Source organism: Podarcis cretensis (genome assembly GCF_951804945.1).
Source record: "Podarcis cretensis genome assembly, chromosome: 13".
Lineage (NCBI taxonomy): Eukaryota > Metazoa > Chordata > Lepidosauria > Squamata > Lacertidae > Podarcis > Podarcis cretensis.
Window position 1 is genome coordinate 27,483,945 of NC_137182.1, and position 15,657 is coordinate 27,499,601.

The window sequence follows — 15,657 nt, forward strand, 5'->3', positions numbered from 1 at the left end:
GGTGGGTGGGGAGGGAGTGAGGGAGGGAGTGTGTCTTTTGAGAAAAGGTGGGGGGCGGGAGGGGAGAGAAAAGCCAGCTAGGAATTTCAGACATTGATGGTAAGCAGCAGCCGGATATTGGCCCTTAAATTCCTCTTTCCTGCCTCTCTTCCCCCCTCCATCACCCCCCCACACACACACACAGCTATTCTGTGCATCTGCATTTTCTCTTGTCCTGTGCCCTCTGTGTTTAAAGGAAAGGGATACAGCAGTGTAGAGCTTTCGTGTGTGTGTGTGTGTGTGTGTGTGTGGAGATGCAACATTAGCCATGTATTTACTTTGTGTTGAATCATCACGGCAAAAATGTGACTATGTTTGAGCGTGTTGGATTCTGCATTTTATTGTGGCTGCCATTCTCCGCTTAGCTGCTTTGCAAGCTGCTCGAGGGTGTGGCTTTTCAGCTATATGTTCTTATCCAGACATATGTTCCTCTGTTTGCACATTCCTCATTGCGTGTGTGTATGTGTTTTCCTGCTCCTTGGGTTTCTTTGTGTGTGCGCTCGCTCCTGTTATTCTCTTGGTGTGCACGCATGCACATTTGCTCCAGTTTGCTCTCGGCTCCAGGCGAGCCTATCCACATCGAAGTTTAGAAAATGGTGGCTGAAATAAAAGGGACTTGGAAGTGCAGAACGGAGCCATGGAGGGCCTCCGTTTCTTCTATGGTGTGGCACCCACCTGGAATTGGAAGGATGGGCCTTTTCAAGCATGGAACTGCCCTTAAAGACAGGGCAACTACAGTGCAAGGGTTCTCAACATGAAACATGCGGACGTAGGAGCAGAGAGAAGCCACTTCCTAGATTAAAACCCTATCTTCTCAACTTTGCAGTGGGGCAGGAAAGAGCACATGGACTGGTTAGTCTGATGGGCTTGGTTCATGGAGGAACCTGAGCTTAGGCTCCACCTTGACCAAAGGCTCACCTGTATCCTTCCATATGTTGCTGGACTATAACTCCCTTGAGCCCCGATTATTGGCCACACTGGCTGGAGTTGTTAGGGTTGGAGACCCACAATATCTGGAGGGCTTGTGCCCCAGAGAGGAGGCACTCCACTGTCTCTCAAGACAGGCAGATGCCAAGAACAGATTCCTCGTCCCTGCGTTATAGTGAAGCTGATCCTTAGCTGTGCCCCAGTTCTTCATTTATAAAACAGGAACAGAGTAAGGTAAGACACACACACACACAAAAAGAAGTCTTATCTTACTCTGCACATTTGCCCTTATGTACTTTTTATTTTTCAATAAAGAAATACAAAATATGCATAAAACAGGAACAGAGGCTTTCCTACGTGATGAAAGGGGAGGATGGCTGCAAATGTTAGTTATTATCTGCATTTGTACCCTGCCCTTCCACCAAGGTCTTCTGGGTGGCTCATGGGGGATTATTCCGTTTTATCCTCATATCAACCTTGTTATGAGTCTGTGTTATCTAACACACTCAAACACAATCACATCTCCGCCTCAGTGATTCAATACAAAAACAGCTCATGGCGCAAACACACAAACAGAGATAAATAGGATAGCCTAGGAGGAAGAGGGACAGTGACCTGGGCCTGCAGCTGTGTAGAGATGTGGTCCCTAACCTCCCAATCCCATAATTCTGTCCACAGGCCACTAAGTCACGCTGGAAGTGGGCTCCAAACCACGTCCTCTCACTGGAAGGAGCAATTCCCTAACTACCATTTGTCCATGGCGACGGCGGCGGCAGCAGCAGCAGCATAAAGACCATGCAAACTAAAAACACTGCACACAGTTAGCTACTAGAGTATTCATCCTTATCCAATATTCATCCAATATCTCAGGGCAGTTTAAACGAAGACCGCTCTCTACACCCCCACAGCACAACACAAAAAGACAATCTTCCCTGCGACAGCGCCCTATGCAGAAACTGGTAATTTCTTTGCTGCGTGCATCTACCCAGACATGGGCCACATCTGAAAGCCAGCAGCCCCCAGGAAAGTGCAGAGCTGCCCTGGGAGCTCTGCGTGTCTTTCACCAGAGTTGGCAAGAAGCTTTGTGATGTCGCTGCATGGAATATTACCGTGGGGAAGAGACCTGGCAATAAATGTTTTGAGCAGAGTCAATATTCATATGGCACACAACATACAGGCTAGGTACATAGAGACTTGCATTGGCTAACTGTGCTGAGGAGGGGCAATGGAAATCTTTGGATTTCGCTCAGGAGACTCCTTTCTTAGAGATATTAACTCAGCCGCCAACAGATCGAACCAGCGTAGTTCTTTCCTGTTTCCACTGGGCCTTGTAGGATTTGCTAACCACATTGTACCCATTCATAGAATCAAAGAATTCTAGAGTTGGAAGAGACTACGAGGGTCATCTACCCCAACCTCCTGCAACGCAGGAATCTTTTGCCCAACATAGGGCTCGAGCCCACAACTCTGAAATTAAGAGTCTCATTCTTGTTTTCCCTTGATCTGTGTTTGCAAAAACATTAGTATAAATGCAAAACAATGTCACAGCATTCATGTGGGCGGTTCTCTCACTGTGAGAAGTGTAGTTGCAGGGAACCAGGCGGAGGGGCCTTCTCGGTAGTGGCACCCATCTGTGGAATGCCCTCCCATCAGATGTCAAGGGAATATATAACCTACACAACTTTCTGAAGACATCCCTGTATCAGGAAGTTTTTATGTCTGGTGTTTTCTGTGTTTTTATTGGGTTGGAAGCTGCCCAAAGTAGCTGGAGGAACCCAGTGAGATGGGCAAGGTATAAATAATAAAATTATTATTATTATTTTACACCACAGTGTCCCACATCAGTTGCTGGGGATGTCCCTAGTTCAAATCTCACCTGAGCCCTGAACTCACGGATGGCAAGGGTCTATCTCTTAGTTTTAGGCCTTGCATCTGTAAAATGGGGATAATAACGTTGGCCTGCATTTCAGGGTTGCTGCGTATGAATTACTGGGAGCTGGTTGGAAAAGTCAGCAGAATCAAGCAGCCCATGTTCCCTTGGGACTGTTCCACCACAAGCAGAGGAGGTGCATACCTGAATGATCTCCATTAGAGGACAACCAGTGGAATCCCTCTTCCCTCCCATAGTAAAAGAGCACAGCACTGAGAATGTTAAGGTAGAAGCCTTCTCTCTCACACAAGTGGATTTTCTGTATGCAGAAAGACCCCCTTCTTCCCTGCCCCCCCAAGGAAGCATTAAGAAACGGAACCTCCCCCCCCTTTAGCATGATTTGGCACAGGCCAGTAAAACCTTTACCTTTCCTGCTGATTGCAATCACTGATCCCAAAAGAATGTACGTAAATGCCCAAAGCTCTTATTATTCATACCTGTTGTTTATGTGCACACCACAGCACACTTTTGAGGAGGAGCAAATTCTCACCTCTGCCCAGTTTGCAAGAGAGGAAGGCAACCAGAGTGAGCCTGGCCCCCACCCTATTAATAATGCCCACCTAAGATCCTAGTCCTTTTTTGCTCTAACTCCTCTCCAGATAAGAGAGCAGAAGAGAAGTTAAAAGGGTGTTAAGGGTTAAATCAAAGTCACCATTTTTGCAAAAAGTGAGGGGAGTCATGAAAGTCATGGTGTTTTTGCAGGGTGGCTCTCTAGGAGAAAGTTTGAGAAGTTTGTCTTTTCAGACCCAGGCAGCCATCTCTGAAGTTTGGGTTTCAAACCGACAGGACAGTATATCTAAGTAGTATGCAGTTTGGGGTTAAAAATAATAATCACTGCAAATTTCACCCTCTGCACCGTTTCCCAGATGGGAGTGCACAATGATCCAGCCCCCTTCCCACAATCCTTTGCAACAGAAACAACAGTTTCAAAAGCAACCCTACCCTATCCTACACATAATTCTCTGGGAAATAACTAAAGGGAGAGAAATTGGAAGGGAGGAAGGGAACGCACATAACTCAAATCCAAATCACAGACAGATTAGAAACCCACACACTCCAGGAAGGGCCTGGGATAGCAATTAGGGAGAGGTTTAGGAAGAACAATAAGGTTTACTTGGACAAGAAAGGGGTTTGGGGAGGGGGGGAGAGGACACAGGGAATTGAGGATTTTTGCAGAGAATGAACTGTGGTTACAGTAAGGCTTGTCCATTCTGGGAGGGATGTGAAGATGCAACACTTTTTTTTTAAGGCATCACTTTGCAAAAGGTCCTGAAGGATCCACACCCCAAATTCAGTCTATTTTCCATGCCACCATTCTCTCTCCCCCCCCCCCTTCGCTCACCCACCCACTCACTCACCCACAGAGAGAGGCCGTTCGCATATGTATATATAGAAAGATTAAAAAGGCTTGGTGTACTATTTAGTTAATTGGATTTTGTCAGAGACCTTATCAGGAGCTGGGAACTGAACACCCAGCTGGAGGGGTGGGGTGTGGAGGGGAGGGGAGGGGAGGGAGGAGAAGGGGGGGGGAATTACTTGACACAGCAAACCACTGCTGTGTTTCCTTCCACTTCAGAAACCGGCTCAAATTTACAGAAACAAAAATCACAAAAACAAAAACACCCCTCCCCATCCAAATGCGATTCCCAACTGTTACCTAGAAACAGTGGCTTAACGACAGATAGAAGAAATTAAATAGGCCATGGGACTGTGTTATCCACCGCTGGGGAATATGGCGGGGGGGGGGGGGGGAGAGAAGCAAGAGAGAGAGAGAGAGAGAGAGAGAGAGAGAGAGAGAGAGAGAGAGAGAAAAGAAAGCAAGCGAAAATGTTTATGTGGAGCAGAGACAGATTAGAAGTTTTTGCCTTGTTCCGAACACGGATGACAATATTTCCGATCTGAGTGATCGAGAGTTTCCCGAAAGTAAGGGAGGAGCCCCCAACAAACGCTTGGTGGGGTGAAACACACTAGCACTCTTTTTTTTTAAAAAAAAGAAAAAGAAAGAAAAGTGGTGGGGGGAGTCCCCTTGCCCAAACGCAAAACTCTCACTGTGTGGGGGGGAATTTTTCTTATGGGCAATGACGGCTTTCCTTTCCTTTGCACAGAACCGGCACGCACAATCAACCAGCCAACGTAGAATTAGCTATATTTACCAACACCCACAGATTAAGCGGAAACCCAAAGGCGAAAACCTGAAAGCATTCAAGGGAGTACGTGGAAGGGGAAGCCCCACATCTTAGAAGAACCTGGCTCCCTCAAAAAACACCTATTAAAAAAAGATATCAACATGCAATGTAAAGCAGCAGCACAGCAGCACATACACATTAGAAGCACACTGCAGTCCTAGCTTTTGATCCTAAAGCCCCCCCCCCCATCCTCTATCACAACAGGGTGGGGGTTGACACAGTCCACAAACAAACCAAGGCTTTCAAATTTCAAAGGTGACACAGAGTCCATGTTACCCAGCTACCCACTACCACTCCCGGTATAGCTTCTGATCTTCTTAATAAGATCAAAAGCTGGCCAACAGGGGGGAGAAGGGCAATGGACGGGGGGGGGGGCGCGATTTGTCACCCCAGGTGGTTCAGGCCCTGGAGAGATCTCGTAATACGTACAGTGGTTGGAACTGTTCCAATGCTGGTTTCGGACAGGGGTGCTGTAAGGGTTGTTGGGATTCCCGGGTCCTTTGTCCTGGATCAAGCACGCACGGTTCTGGTTGTAAAAATCCATCATGAAGAAGGGGTTAGGACTGCTGTTTAAACCAGCTACATCCACACTTTCGTACATCTTCTCCAGGCGGAAGAAGAGGGTAAGAGGGTTGGGGGCTGGTGGGGGAACGGGAAGGAGGGAAGCAAGAGGAAAAGTTTGGTTTACGAAAGACCAAAGAGCAAAATCCTACAGTGGTGATGATGATGAATCCAGAGGGATGAGGGGAGGTTTGTCTGGTTGTTTTCTGTTTTCTGATCTCTCTCTCTCCCTTTCTCTCTCTCGATCCCTAGTGGGGAGGTATTTAGGGAATCCAAAAGCGGCTGGGGAATCCGCCAAACAGGCTGAGTTGGCCACCAGTGTTTTTGCTTAAAGTTTTTTTTTTTAAAAAAAAAAAGAACACACACGCATACACACTCACACCAAAAGATAATATTCAAGTCTTCAATCTTCTATTCCAAGCATATCCCTTGGGAAACAAGCCAGCCAATCCAGTCTGAAATGCTTCTCCCGTTTCAAGACCGAAACATATTTATAAATCCAAAAAAACAGAAAAGAAAAAATGGAATTCTTACTTTCAAAAAAAAAGACAACAATAAAATCCAAGCCTTTCCAAAAGCAGTATTCTTTGAAGAAGTCGGTTCCCTGGTCTTAGAGAGCATTTTGGTCACAAATCCTCCTCCTCTTCAGTTCCATGCTTCTCTCTCTCTCCCCCCCTCTCCTTCTCCAGAACTAACCAGAGGAAAGAGGAGAAAAGGAGGGGGGGTATTCTTTTGCAGCAACTCCTTCCAGAAAAAGGGTAGAAAAAGTTACACACTCACGCGCTAAAAAAACAACCACCCAAGTAAAATAAAATAAAAATAAGACTTCCTGCTTAGGATTCAATAGCTTTTCCTGTCTGGCAAGAGGACTGAAGACAATGCACAGAAACTGTGCTCATGGGTTTTATATATATACATATATTAAAATTCCACCTCTGTCCTCCCGCCCCCCCTCCACGGAAAGAGGGTGGAGGGGGAAGAAAAATAAGAAGAACTGAATTGTACAAATGTGTTGCCAGATTCTCAATGCCTGGGGAGATGCCAGAGGCCTGGAACCCTCGAGTCTCCTTGGATGGAAGAAGATTTTTCTCCAGCTGCTTGCTCGGTCTGTTCTCTCCCCGGGAAAAAGAGAGAGAGAGAGAGAGAGAGAGAGAGAGAGAGAGAGAGAGAGAAAGAGAGAGAGGGGCGCCGTGTGCGTGTGCGCACGTCGCGTGGTGTGTGTGATGTACAGGACTGATAGATTAAAGGCAGCGCACAATCTTCCCTGACACGAAAAGTCGCCTCTCAGCTGGCTTAACTCTTTCCTTACCTGCCGCGGTCTGTGTCTTGCGCAGCCCCAGCCAACTGCGGAAAAGCGCAGGCTGGGGGAGGAGGGGGAGGGGAGGAGAGAAAAATGAATGAATGAAATCAAGGAAGGGGGGAAGGAGGAGGAGAAGGGGGGGGAGGAGGAGGAGGAGGAGGGATGGAAGCGGGTGGGAAATGACAGGCATAGAAAAATGCCTCTCCGGCAGCTGTCTCCAGCTACAAAGGCGCGGCGGCCACGGCATCCTCCTCGTGTGCCTTCTCCATCCCTGGAGTGGAGGGCAAGCCGGAGGAGAGCCCCCTCTTTCCCGGTTGCTGTGGCTCGGCAGCGGCCAGGGCGGCCCCTTCTGCCTGCATCACCCCTCTGCGAAAGGGAGGTTTCTGCTGCTCCTCCAGCCGCCCCTCATTTGCGTAATGTTATGCAGCTGAACTCCGCCTGAACTCTCCTTGCAAAAAAGCTTCACCTCCAAATGACCCACTCGCAGGCCTTCTCCTTCCCAGTGACATCACGGGGGCGCTCCCCTCCTCCTCCTCCTCCTCCTCCTCCTGCCAAGGGCTGCCACCGGCATGCCGCCGCCGCCGCCGCCACACCGCACAGCCAAAAGCCAGACCCACCAGCAACAACGCAGGCGGAGATGCCCGGTTTTCCAGGGGGCTGTGGAGAAGGGGCCAGCCCGGAGAGACAGGGGAAGAAAAGCCTGCTTGCATACCCATTAGAAAGGCAGGAAGAAATAAAAGGAATAAAAGACTTACACACACTGAAACACACACACCAGACCTGCCAAAGGCTGCGAGTTCAAATCCCACCTGGCCTCAGAGCACCTGCCAGTTAACTAGGCGCTGGAGAAACTAGGAGGTGCTGCGGAAATGTTGATGCTGAAAATGTTTTGAATAATGAAACAGGATAGAAAGCCGCCTCAGTGGCCACTCTGAGCCCTGCAAAGTGGGGAATGCAAAATAAGGGAGGACAATTGCCTTTAGGTAGGCCAGCTAAGGTTTGAAATGTAGGCAGCTTTTAAGCTTTTAAGTCACACGGGTCTCTGCCAGGCTGGCGTTTGAGGAGAAGGGGGGGGGGAGCGAATACACTTGCAAAAAGGATTTATGTAATTGTTTTTATGTGCTCCAAACTATTTACATACAGTGACTCGCTAACAACCATTCTGTAACCTAGGCCAGAATGTTTATCCCCACAGTACAGAATAGTAGTCTGCTTTTGCCTAAGGACACCTAGTGGATTTAGAGTTGAGCAGAGATTAAAACGGGGAAATTTCCAGCTCACAGTGCATGCTTCTGACCACTATGCGACATCAGTTCACCTGTTTCATTGGCACTGGCTTCTGATTTTAGAATGTGCAAGACTTCAAAAACGAGAACTCCCAGAATGAAAGGAAAGTGAAAGAGTGAAAAGGAATTTTTAAGTCTGCATGAGAGAGAGCAGGGTTGCAGAATGTGGCCTCTAGCATAGATTCTAGCAGCCCCTATGGAAAATCACATTTCTCATTTAAAAGAAGTAGCAAGTTTCTACTCCTTGCAGCTTTGGAACTGTATAGACATGTTTCCGACTTTGCGGGCAGAGGACAGCAAAACGTTTGCTCTCCACAGAGCAACATCACATTCAAGAACACATGCGAGCACATAAAACCTGCGACATTTCACTAATACATGCACATTCATGCGAACACCTATTCTCACACCAGCGAATGCTGCCATTACATATTTCCGTAAGTCCTCCTCTGCCTGCTGTATGCTATTCAATTATTTCTTAATAACTAGGTTTCTGACACTAGGCTGGGGAATTGATGAACCAACTTTTTTCCACTGAAACGAAACTAAAACTTGAAAGCTTCCTAGAAATGTTTAATCTCACAGATCTGCTTGTGCCCCAAATAGAACAGCTACAGTTCAGACGAACCGAGCAACCTTTGGGATCTTGATAGGCAGTTACCAAGAGGGGAAGCGGTTCACAGTAATCTGGTGTTTGGGCAACCGAGAAAGAATTTTCCCTACTGACAGCTTGGATCCGGTCGTGTGATTTTCAAAAGGGTGGTGTTCCAGAAAAGCGCAACTGTCCCCATAATGTTATCATCTGCTTGCTGCACACTTCCAAAAGGAGCAGCATGCAAAATGGCATCAGGCTATGTTCTAGAGGCGCTGTAGTGTTCGTACACATGCATTTATGTGCATGCACACTGAAGGCCTGAAAGTTTCCGTTCTCTGATCTGAGATGTTTCACTTCCAGGGCAGGCTTGCTCCCGCAAGGCCTTCCCTGGAGCCCACAGGATCCGCTACCCCCTACCAAAACTGGCTTGGAAGAAGCATCCTTCTGCAGTCCATAGAAAATGTGTGAGGTGTGTGCTTGGTTTCAGCAGCCGGGGTGGGGGTGGGGTGGGGGGTAGGATGGTACCCATGCAAATATGCCCACTGGGGCAAAGAAGTTGATGTCCCTTGCTCTAGGAACTGGGTGGGGGGGGTGTCAAAAATTCTCTAGGGTGTGTGAACTTAAATAAATACATTTGAGACAGTCCCAAAATCTTCCCCAAAGGGAAAGATGAAAACAGTGGCTTAGCCCAGGGACTTGGCATGATGCCAAGTCACATCACTGATGCCTCTAGCTCACTATCACCATGGAATAGCTCAGTTGGTAGAGCATGAGAATTGTAATCTTAGGGCTGTGGGTTCGAGCCCCACGCTGGGCAAAATATTCCTGCATTGCAGGAGGGGTTGGACTAGATCAGTGCTTCCCAACCTTGTGCCTCCAGCTGTTTTTGGACTACAATTCCCATCATCCCTTGCCACTGGTCTTGCTAGTCAGGGATGATGGGAGTTGTAGTTCAAAAACAGCTGGAGGCACAAGGTTGGGAAACACTGGACTAGATGACCCTTCTGGTACCTTCCAACTCTACAATTCCATGATTCCATTATCTACACCAGCAGGGGCTCTCCATGGCATTTTTCAGCTTTACCAGTGCTCCATCCCTGGGCCACAGCCTGCCCCTCTTTACAGGGGACAGACAGACAGACAGACAGACAGACAAGACAGACGGCATATGAGAAGATTACAGCACAATTTAAAGCCACAGCTATACCCATTTTGCAATTCTACATGGGGTAGAATTGGGTACTGGTCAGGACCTGAGATTCTCCAATTTGATAAAGCAAGAGCACACCATTCGAGTCTTAAGTCCATAGGCAACGCCTGGTAGCAGTCAGGAGACAAGACAACAGTCTCATCCTGCATGCTCCTTGCTCCCATCCACGACTAGCTTAAGGAAAATAAATTATTCAAAGTAATAAATTAAAATAATAACGTGCTTAATACGAGCAATTTAGACAGGTTGTCTTAGAATTCAGATATTCACAGCCAAGTGTTTTTGCAGCCCTGTGTATGATTGACATGGATTTTGAGAGATTTGTCCACAGAACTAGGCACTGATCTAGTCTTCTCTAGAAAAAGAAGAATGCATTTCAAGTTTGCGTTCCAGGGTCACAGATGAATTGTACAAACAAGAGTGGTCTGAGCAGGAGGAGAAAGCCTTCTGGAGTTAAATTAGTGCAACACTTTTGCTCTGTATATATTACATTTTCTACCTGCCCAGTACTTTACTCCTCAGCTTCTACACAAATATTCACCTGTTCTGAAATGTCCCAAATACCTTGAAACACAAATTTCCTTTGCTTACTGCTTGCAAGGCAGGATCTTTCACAAATCAGGCACATAATTCAGATGACACAGGAAGAGGTGTGGAAAGCTCAAGCAAACACAGAAAGCAAAACAGTCCCAGGTGCCTTGAGGAAGTGAGCCAAGCCCTGTGTTTTGGACAACTTTCCCCTCCCCATCAGGTTTTCTTAGCCAATATGATCCACAGAGCAACGCCTTTCCAATGGTAAATGTTATCATCAGGCCCTGAACAAAAGCTGGAACGACATCATCCTCCCAAAGAAAGTTTTCAGAGGTATATATATCTAGGCCACCAAACATCACATATCCAATTATAGCCCAATGTTTGCAACACAGATTCCTGCATTGCCTTGCACATATTTAAAGATGTGTTCAGGAATTCATCTCCTTCACTCTAGATTTCCATGCACATGGAGGGAACAGAACAAGATCTACATTTGTCTCTTTTTATTCTATTGTAGTTTTGTTTTTACAGAGTAATAGAATTGCAGATTTGAATGGGACCATGAGGATCATCTAACCCAGTGGTTCCCAAACTTGGGTCTCCCAATGGTTGTTGAACTACAACTCCCATCAACCCTAGTTAGCAGGACCAGTGGTCAAGGATGATGGGAACTGTAGTTCAGAAACAGCTGGGGAGCCAAGTTTGGGAAACACTGATCACTTTAATTTTATTATATTTTACAGTTGGCCTTAATTGTTGTCAGCTGCCGTGGGTAAGCACCAGAAGGTCAGGGTATAAATTTCCATATAAATAAAAATATGCTAATTATATATCTTTTTTAAAAATGCTCGCAGACTCAGAGGGACAGAGGAAGCTGCCTTATACCAAGTCAGACTATTAGTCTATCTGGCTCACAATTGTCTGCACAGACTCCAGGATTCCAGACAGTTCTCTCCCGGCCTTACTTGGGAGATGCTGGGGACGGAATCTGGGGCCTTCTCAATGCAAAGTAGACACTCTCCCACTAAACAGTCCTTCCCCAAATCACATGACAGGGACTAAGTCACATGATGGTACCCTGAATGATCTATCATTATGGTAGCCCATTCAGGTTCTCAGCATGTGACTTAGTCCCTGCCATTTGGTTCATGTATATATCTAAAACGTTCCACAAATGTTTGACTGTGTATCTCTATATGCAGGCCTTGATATGTGCCATGCTCAACAAGGCTCAGCCCTGTTTTAAATGCCAAGGTGAAACCCAGGCTCATAGGAGAATAGAATAGATGAAAACGCCACTCAGCGAACGCAGAGTACACCTTCCTCAACAATAACAAGAGAACGCCCACGAATCAGGGAAACAGAGGGGTGGCTAAATTTGAGAATGGCTTTCAAGGATAGAAGAATACATTTCCCCTAGAAATTAAGCAGTGGGTTTATATAGGATGATGGGCAGCTGTTAAGCCATCCTGTCAAGAACTCAGGGATTCGCATCAAGAGGCCGGCTGGATAGAAGAGGATCACACTTTCTTATCACTTTCAAATTCAAAAGAAACCCAAGTTGGATGTTTAAACAACAACAAAAACACAGCTAGAAAATAACAGCCATTCCTCATCACTGATAAGGAGACTCCCCAGGGCTTTCTGTCAAAAGCTACTTGATGCAATGTGGAAGCACTTATAAACAGCCCTACAAATGTGCGGCAAGCGCACCCACACACAAACACAACCCCCCCAAACTCTTTCTAATCAAACCTAGCAAGGCTTGAGATCTCCCCCCCTCCAACACATTCCCCTCCCCCCCAACCCCCAACCTTCTTTCAAGAGAGAAGTGCTTGCATGAGATATACAACCCGGGTTTGTGGGGGGGGGGGGGTGTTTTGCTGCTGTTTATGGTAAGCACTGTTAAGAAAATGCCTGGGAAGAGGGCACTTTGGTGCTATTTTCCCTCTCTGACAGGACAATGCCATTCTGGTAAAACAGTAACAGGTAAATAAATAGGGAGCAATTCAAGCCTTTGAAAGCCCTGTCATCCCTTCTCAAAAAAGACCCTTAAAAAGGTGATAAGGTCAGGGATCAACCCCCACCCACTATAAAATACATTCAAAACCCTCTCTTTCCCCCCCCTTGCCCCCTGGATGTTTTGAAAGGGCTCCTTACCCACTTTTTTTTCAGCACTGGAAACAGTGAAATAAGCCTGCATTTTGAGCCCCAAATGCATCTCTAGTCAAAGGAGTCTGAAGGGTTCCACTGGACCTTGGACTTCCAAATCAGCACATTAATTTCAGGTGAGGGACCGAGGTCGTGTTCACTGCGGGGGGGGGGGCGATGGTGGGATATTTCTGCTTAATAAATGCTTTAACAACAGCACCCCACCCCACAAGGTAAGGTGAAGGAACAGCAGGCATACAAGGTGTGTGTGTGGGGGGGTATCCCCACCCCCTCACCAAAAGAACCTTCCCTTTTATATTTATATTTATATTACAGTGGGGGGAAAACATTCTAAAGAACAAAAAAAAAAGCAGAATTGGAGCTCACAATATCTGTTTAAATCCAGTACCGAAAAAATGAGAGAAAGAGAGTGGGGAAAGCGGGGAGGGACTAATAAGGTTGATTACATTAATCAAATTAATGATAATATACGCAATTCTACAATATGATTTAGAAATCTATTATACTAGTATATTAAAAAAGGTTCTTAGCTGTCATAAAAAAGTCATTAGTTTAAACTCTTAATGTAGACAATTAAAATACTTCAATTTGTTCATTTCCATCACAAATTCTATTGAGCCATGGAATAATTGGCTTTTACACACACACACATATGATTAACATGGGGTTCTGCTTCAAGTGGAATATGCACCTGCTCTCTTTAATCGTGCATCATGGGAATGCAGAATAAGGCCCATCCTGGCTCGTAAATCTTCTCTAAAAATCAGGGGACAGGGAGAACTCTTGCCCTTACAAGACTTAACTAAATGCAATCTCTCTCTCTCTCTCTCTCTCTCTCTCTCTCTGTGTGTATTCCTGTACTTACAGCATGTGTGAATGGTGCAACATCAAGAGTGTTGCCCTTAAATAACCTCAATGGAAATACCCCACCAGGAATGTGTAGATGCAGCCTAAGGTCAATAATGAGCTCAGCTGGTACAGCATATGACACTTAATCTTGGGGTTGTGGGTTCGAGCCCCACATGGAGCAAAAGATTCCTACATTGGACTAGATGACCCTCGTGGTCCTTGCTAACTCTACAATTCTATGATTCTATACGGGCACCAAGAGTGCAGATTTTTAAAGGATAAATGAATAAAGCCTATCTAATATGTGCTCTTCTCTGGTCCTTCGAAATGTGTAGAGTCTGATGCGCAATTTGATGGGGACTGAAATCTTATTTTCAGAGATTGAGTTTTCAAACCTGCCTCCCACCCTGCCAGGAATTGGCGGTTTGCATGTGCATGTGTGCGCTCCATGCGCTCCAGAGAAAAAAGCTCAGTGGGGCCTGTTTAAATAATAATAGAAAGTCAGAGGCTCTGCTTAGCCAGCAGCTTTTCGAACAAAAGCCCCCAATACTTCCTGTAGGGAACATGACAAATGTCTGTTTTGACTCATTTAGTAAGAGACTGCGATGAAAGAGAAAGGGAGGGAAAAGACAAAGAAAGAAAAAGAGCATAAGAAAGAGGGGGGAAAGATCACAAGTCAGAGAGAGAGAGAGAGAGAGAGAGATTAAATATGGGAGGAGAGCGAAGATACGCATGAGAAAAGGACAACACAGAGATATGTATGAGAAAGAGGGGGGGGGGGTACATAAATAAAAAAAGAGAAAGGAAGAGGAAGAGGAGAAGAGCCAAAACAACAGCAAAGTAGATGTGAGAAGAGGAGAAATAATAGAATATACCAAAATGAAGAGGTGTGTGTGTGTGTGTGTGTGTGCTGATTATATGAAAGCAGAAGGAACAATGAGAAAAGATGAGACAAGAGATAAATAGGAGAGAAAATAAATAAAACGAGCAATGCTGAGAAACCTACTAACTGCTGGCCCTGCTGTTAAAACGATGGGCAAAGTCCAGCCAAAGTTAAGCACTTTTAAGACCCCTTGTTTACAATGGAAGAGAACTATGCTCACGCTTAAATTTCCCCACTGAAATGAGTAGGAATTCAGGGTCTTAACTACGGCTTCCAACGCAGCCATCTTCCCAGGAAGGACGAATACCAAGTGCCTCGCTTGGAAGACCATTTCAGCTACCGGTTCCTCCACCCCCAGCCCAGTGCTTCCATCCAGCACCACCTCCAAGAGCCAGCAAGACAAAGACAGCTTGCATGCAAATTGCATCCTCCCCTATGTGTGAGACTGTGAAGACATATGAATTTGTGGGGGCCCCCCTTGCATGCATCCAGGGACGCACTGGTAGATGCATTAAGTAATCATAACACCAACCAGCAATGAGGAGAGGATGGAGAGTGGTGCTTGACTTGGCTTCAATCTTGGACCGTGTCTAGTCTTGGCTGCCCTCGTTTTAAACAGGCATGAGGACAAACGAGGAGGTACGGTACACACAAGCGAAAACACGTAGAGAGCATTCTCTTCTAATTACTATCCCGTCTGCAGTTGTCATCAGGACAGCTAATGCAGGAGTGCAACAAGAGGTGTACTTGGTTGCCTGAGCTGAGTAGCAATTGCCTCTGGTTAACTGAGGGGACAGGGGACAGGGAATACAGTGGTACCTTGGTTCTCAAACTTAATCCGTTCCAGAAGTCCGTTCCAAAACCAAAGTGTTCCAGAACCAAGGTGTGCTTTCCCATAGAAAGTAATGCAAAACGAATTAATCCGTTCCAGACTTTTAAAAACAATCCCTAAAACAGCAATTTAACAAGAATTTTACTAACAAAACCATTAATCCAAAAAATGAAAGCAATAATCAATGTACTGTACTATAAAATAAATAAGACAGTATTGTAGATGATTAAAATTATTATTTTTTTCTTACCTGCACTGATGATAGTCATTGTTTGGATGGGGGGCTTTTATCCATTTCTGCAGTCACACAATCATCAATCAATCAATCAATCAATCAATCAATCAATCAGTAG

At 45.9% G+C, this 15,657-nt stretch overlaps 1 protein-coding gene across 3 annotated transcripts in view; it reads right to left on the minus strand.

The window, feature by feature from the left end:
* The window catches only part of RARA (retinoic acid receptor alpha), a 193,194-nt gene that overhangs the window by 53,964 nt on the left and 123,573 nt on the right, over positions 1 to 15,657 (minus strand). Inside the window, exon 1 of one of the 3 annotated variants that reach the window (XM_079948812.1) lies at positions 5,512 to 7,052. The exons of the other annotated variants lie outside the window; for them this stretch is intronic. Coding sequence (XP_079804938.1) covers positions 5,512 to 5,683 — 172 coding nt within the window. The 5' untranslated portion in view covers positions 5,684 to 7,052. Of the gene's footprint in view, positions 1 to 5,511; positions 7,053 to 15,657 lie in introns of those variants that run through there. 3 annotated transcript variants of the gene reach the window in all.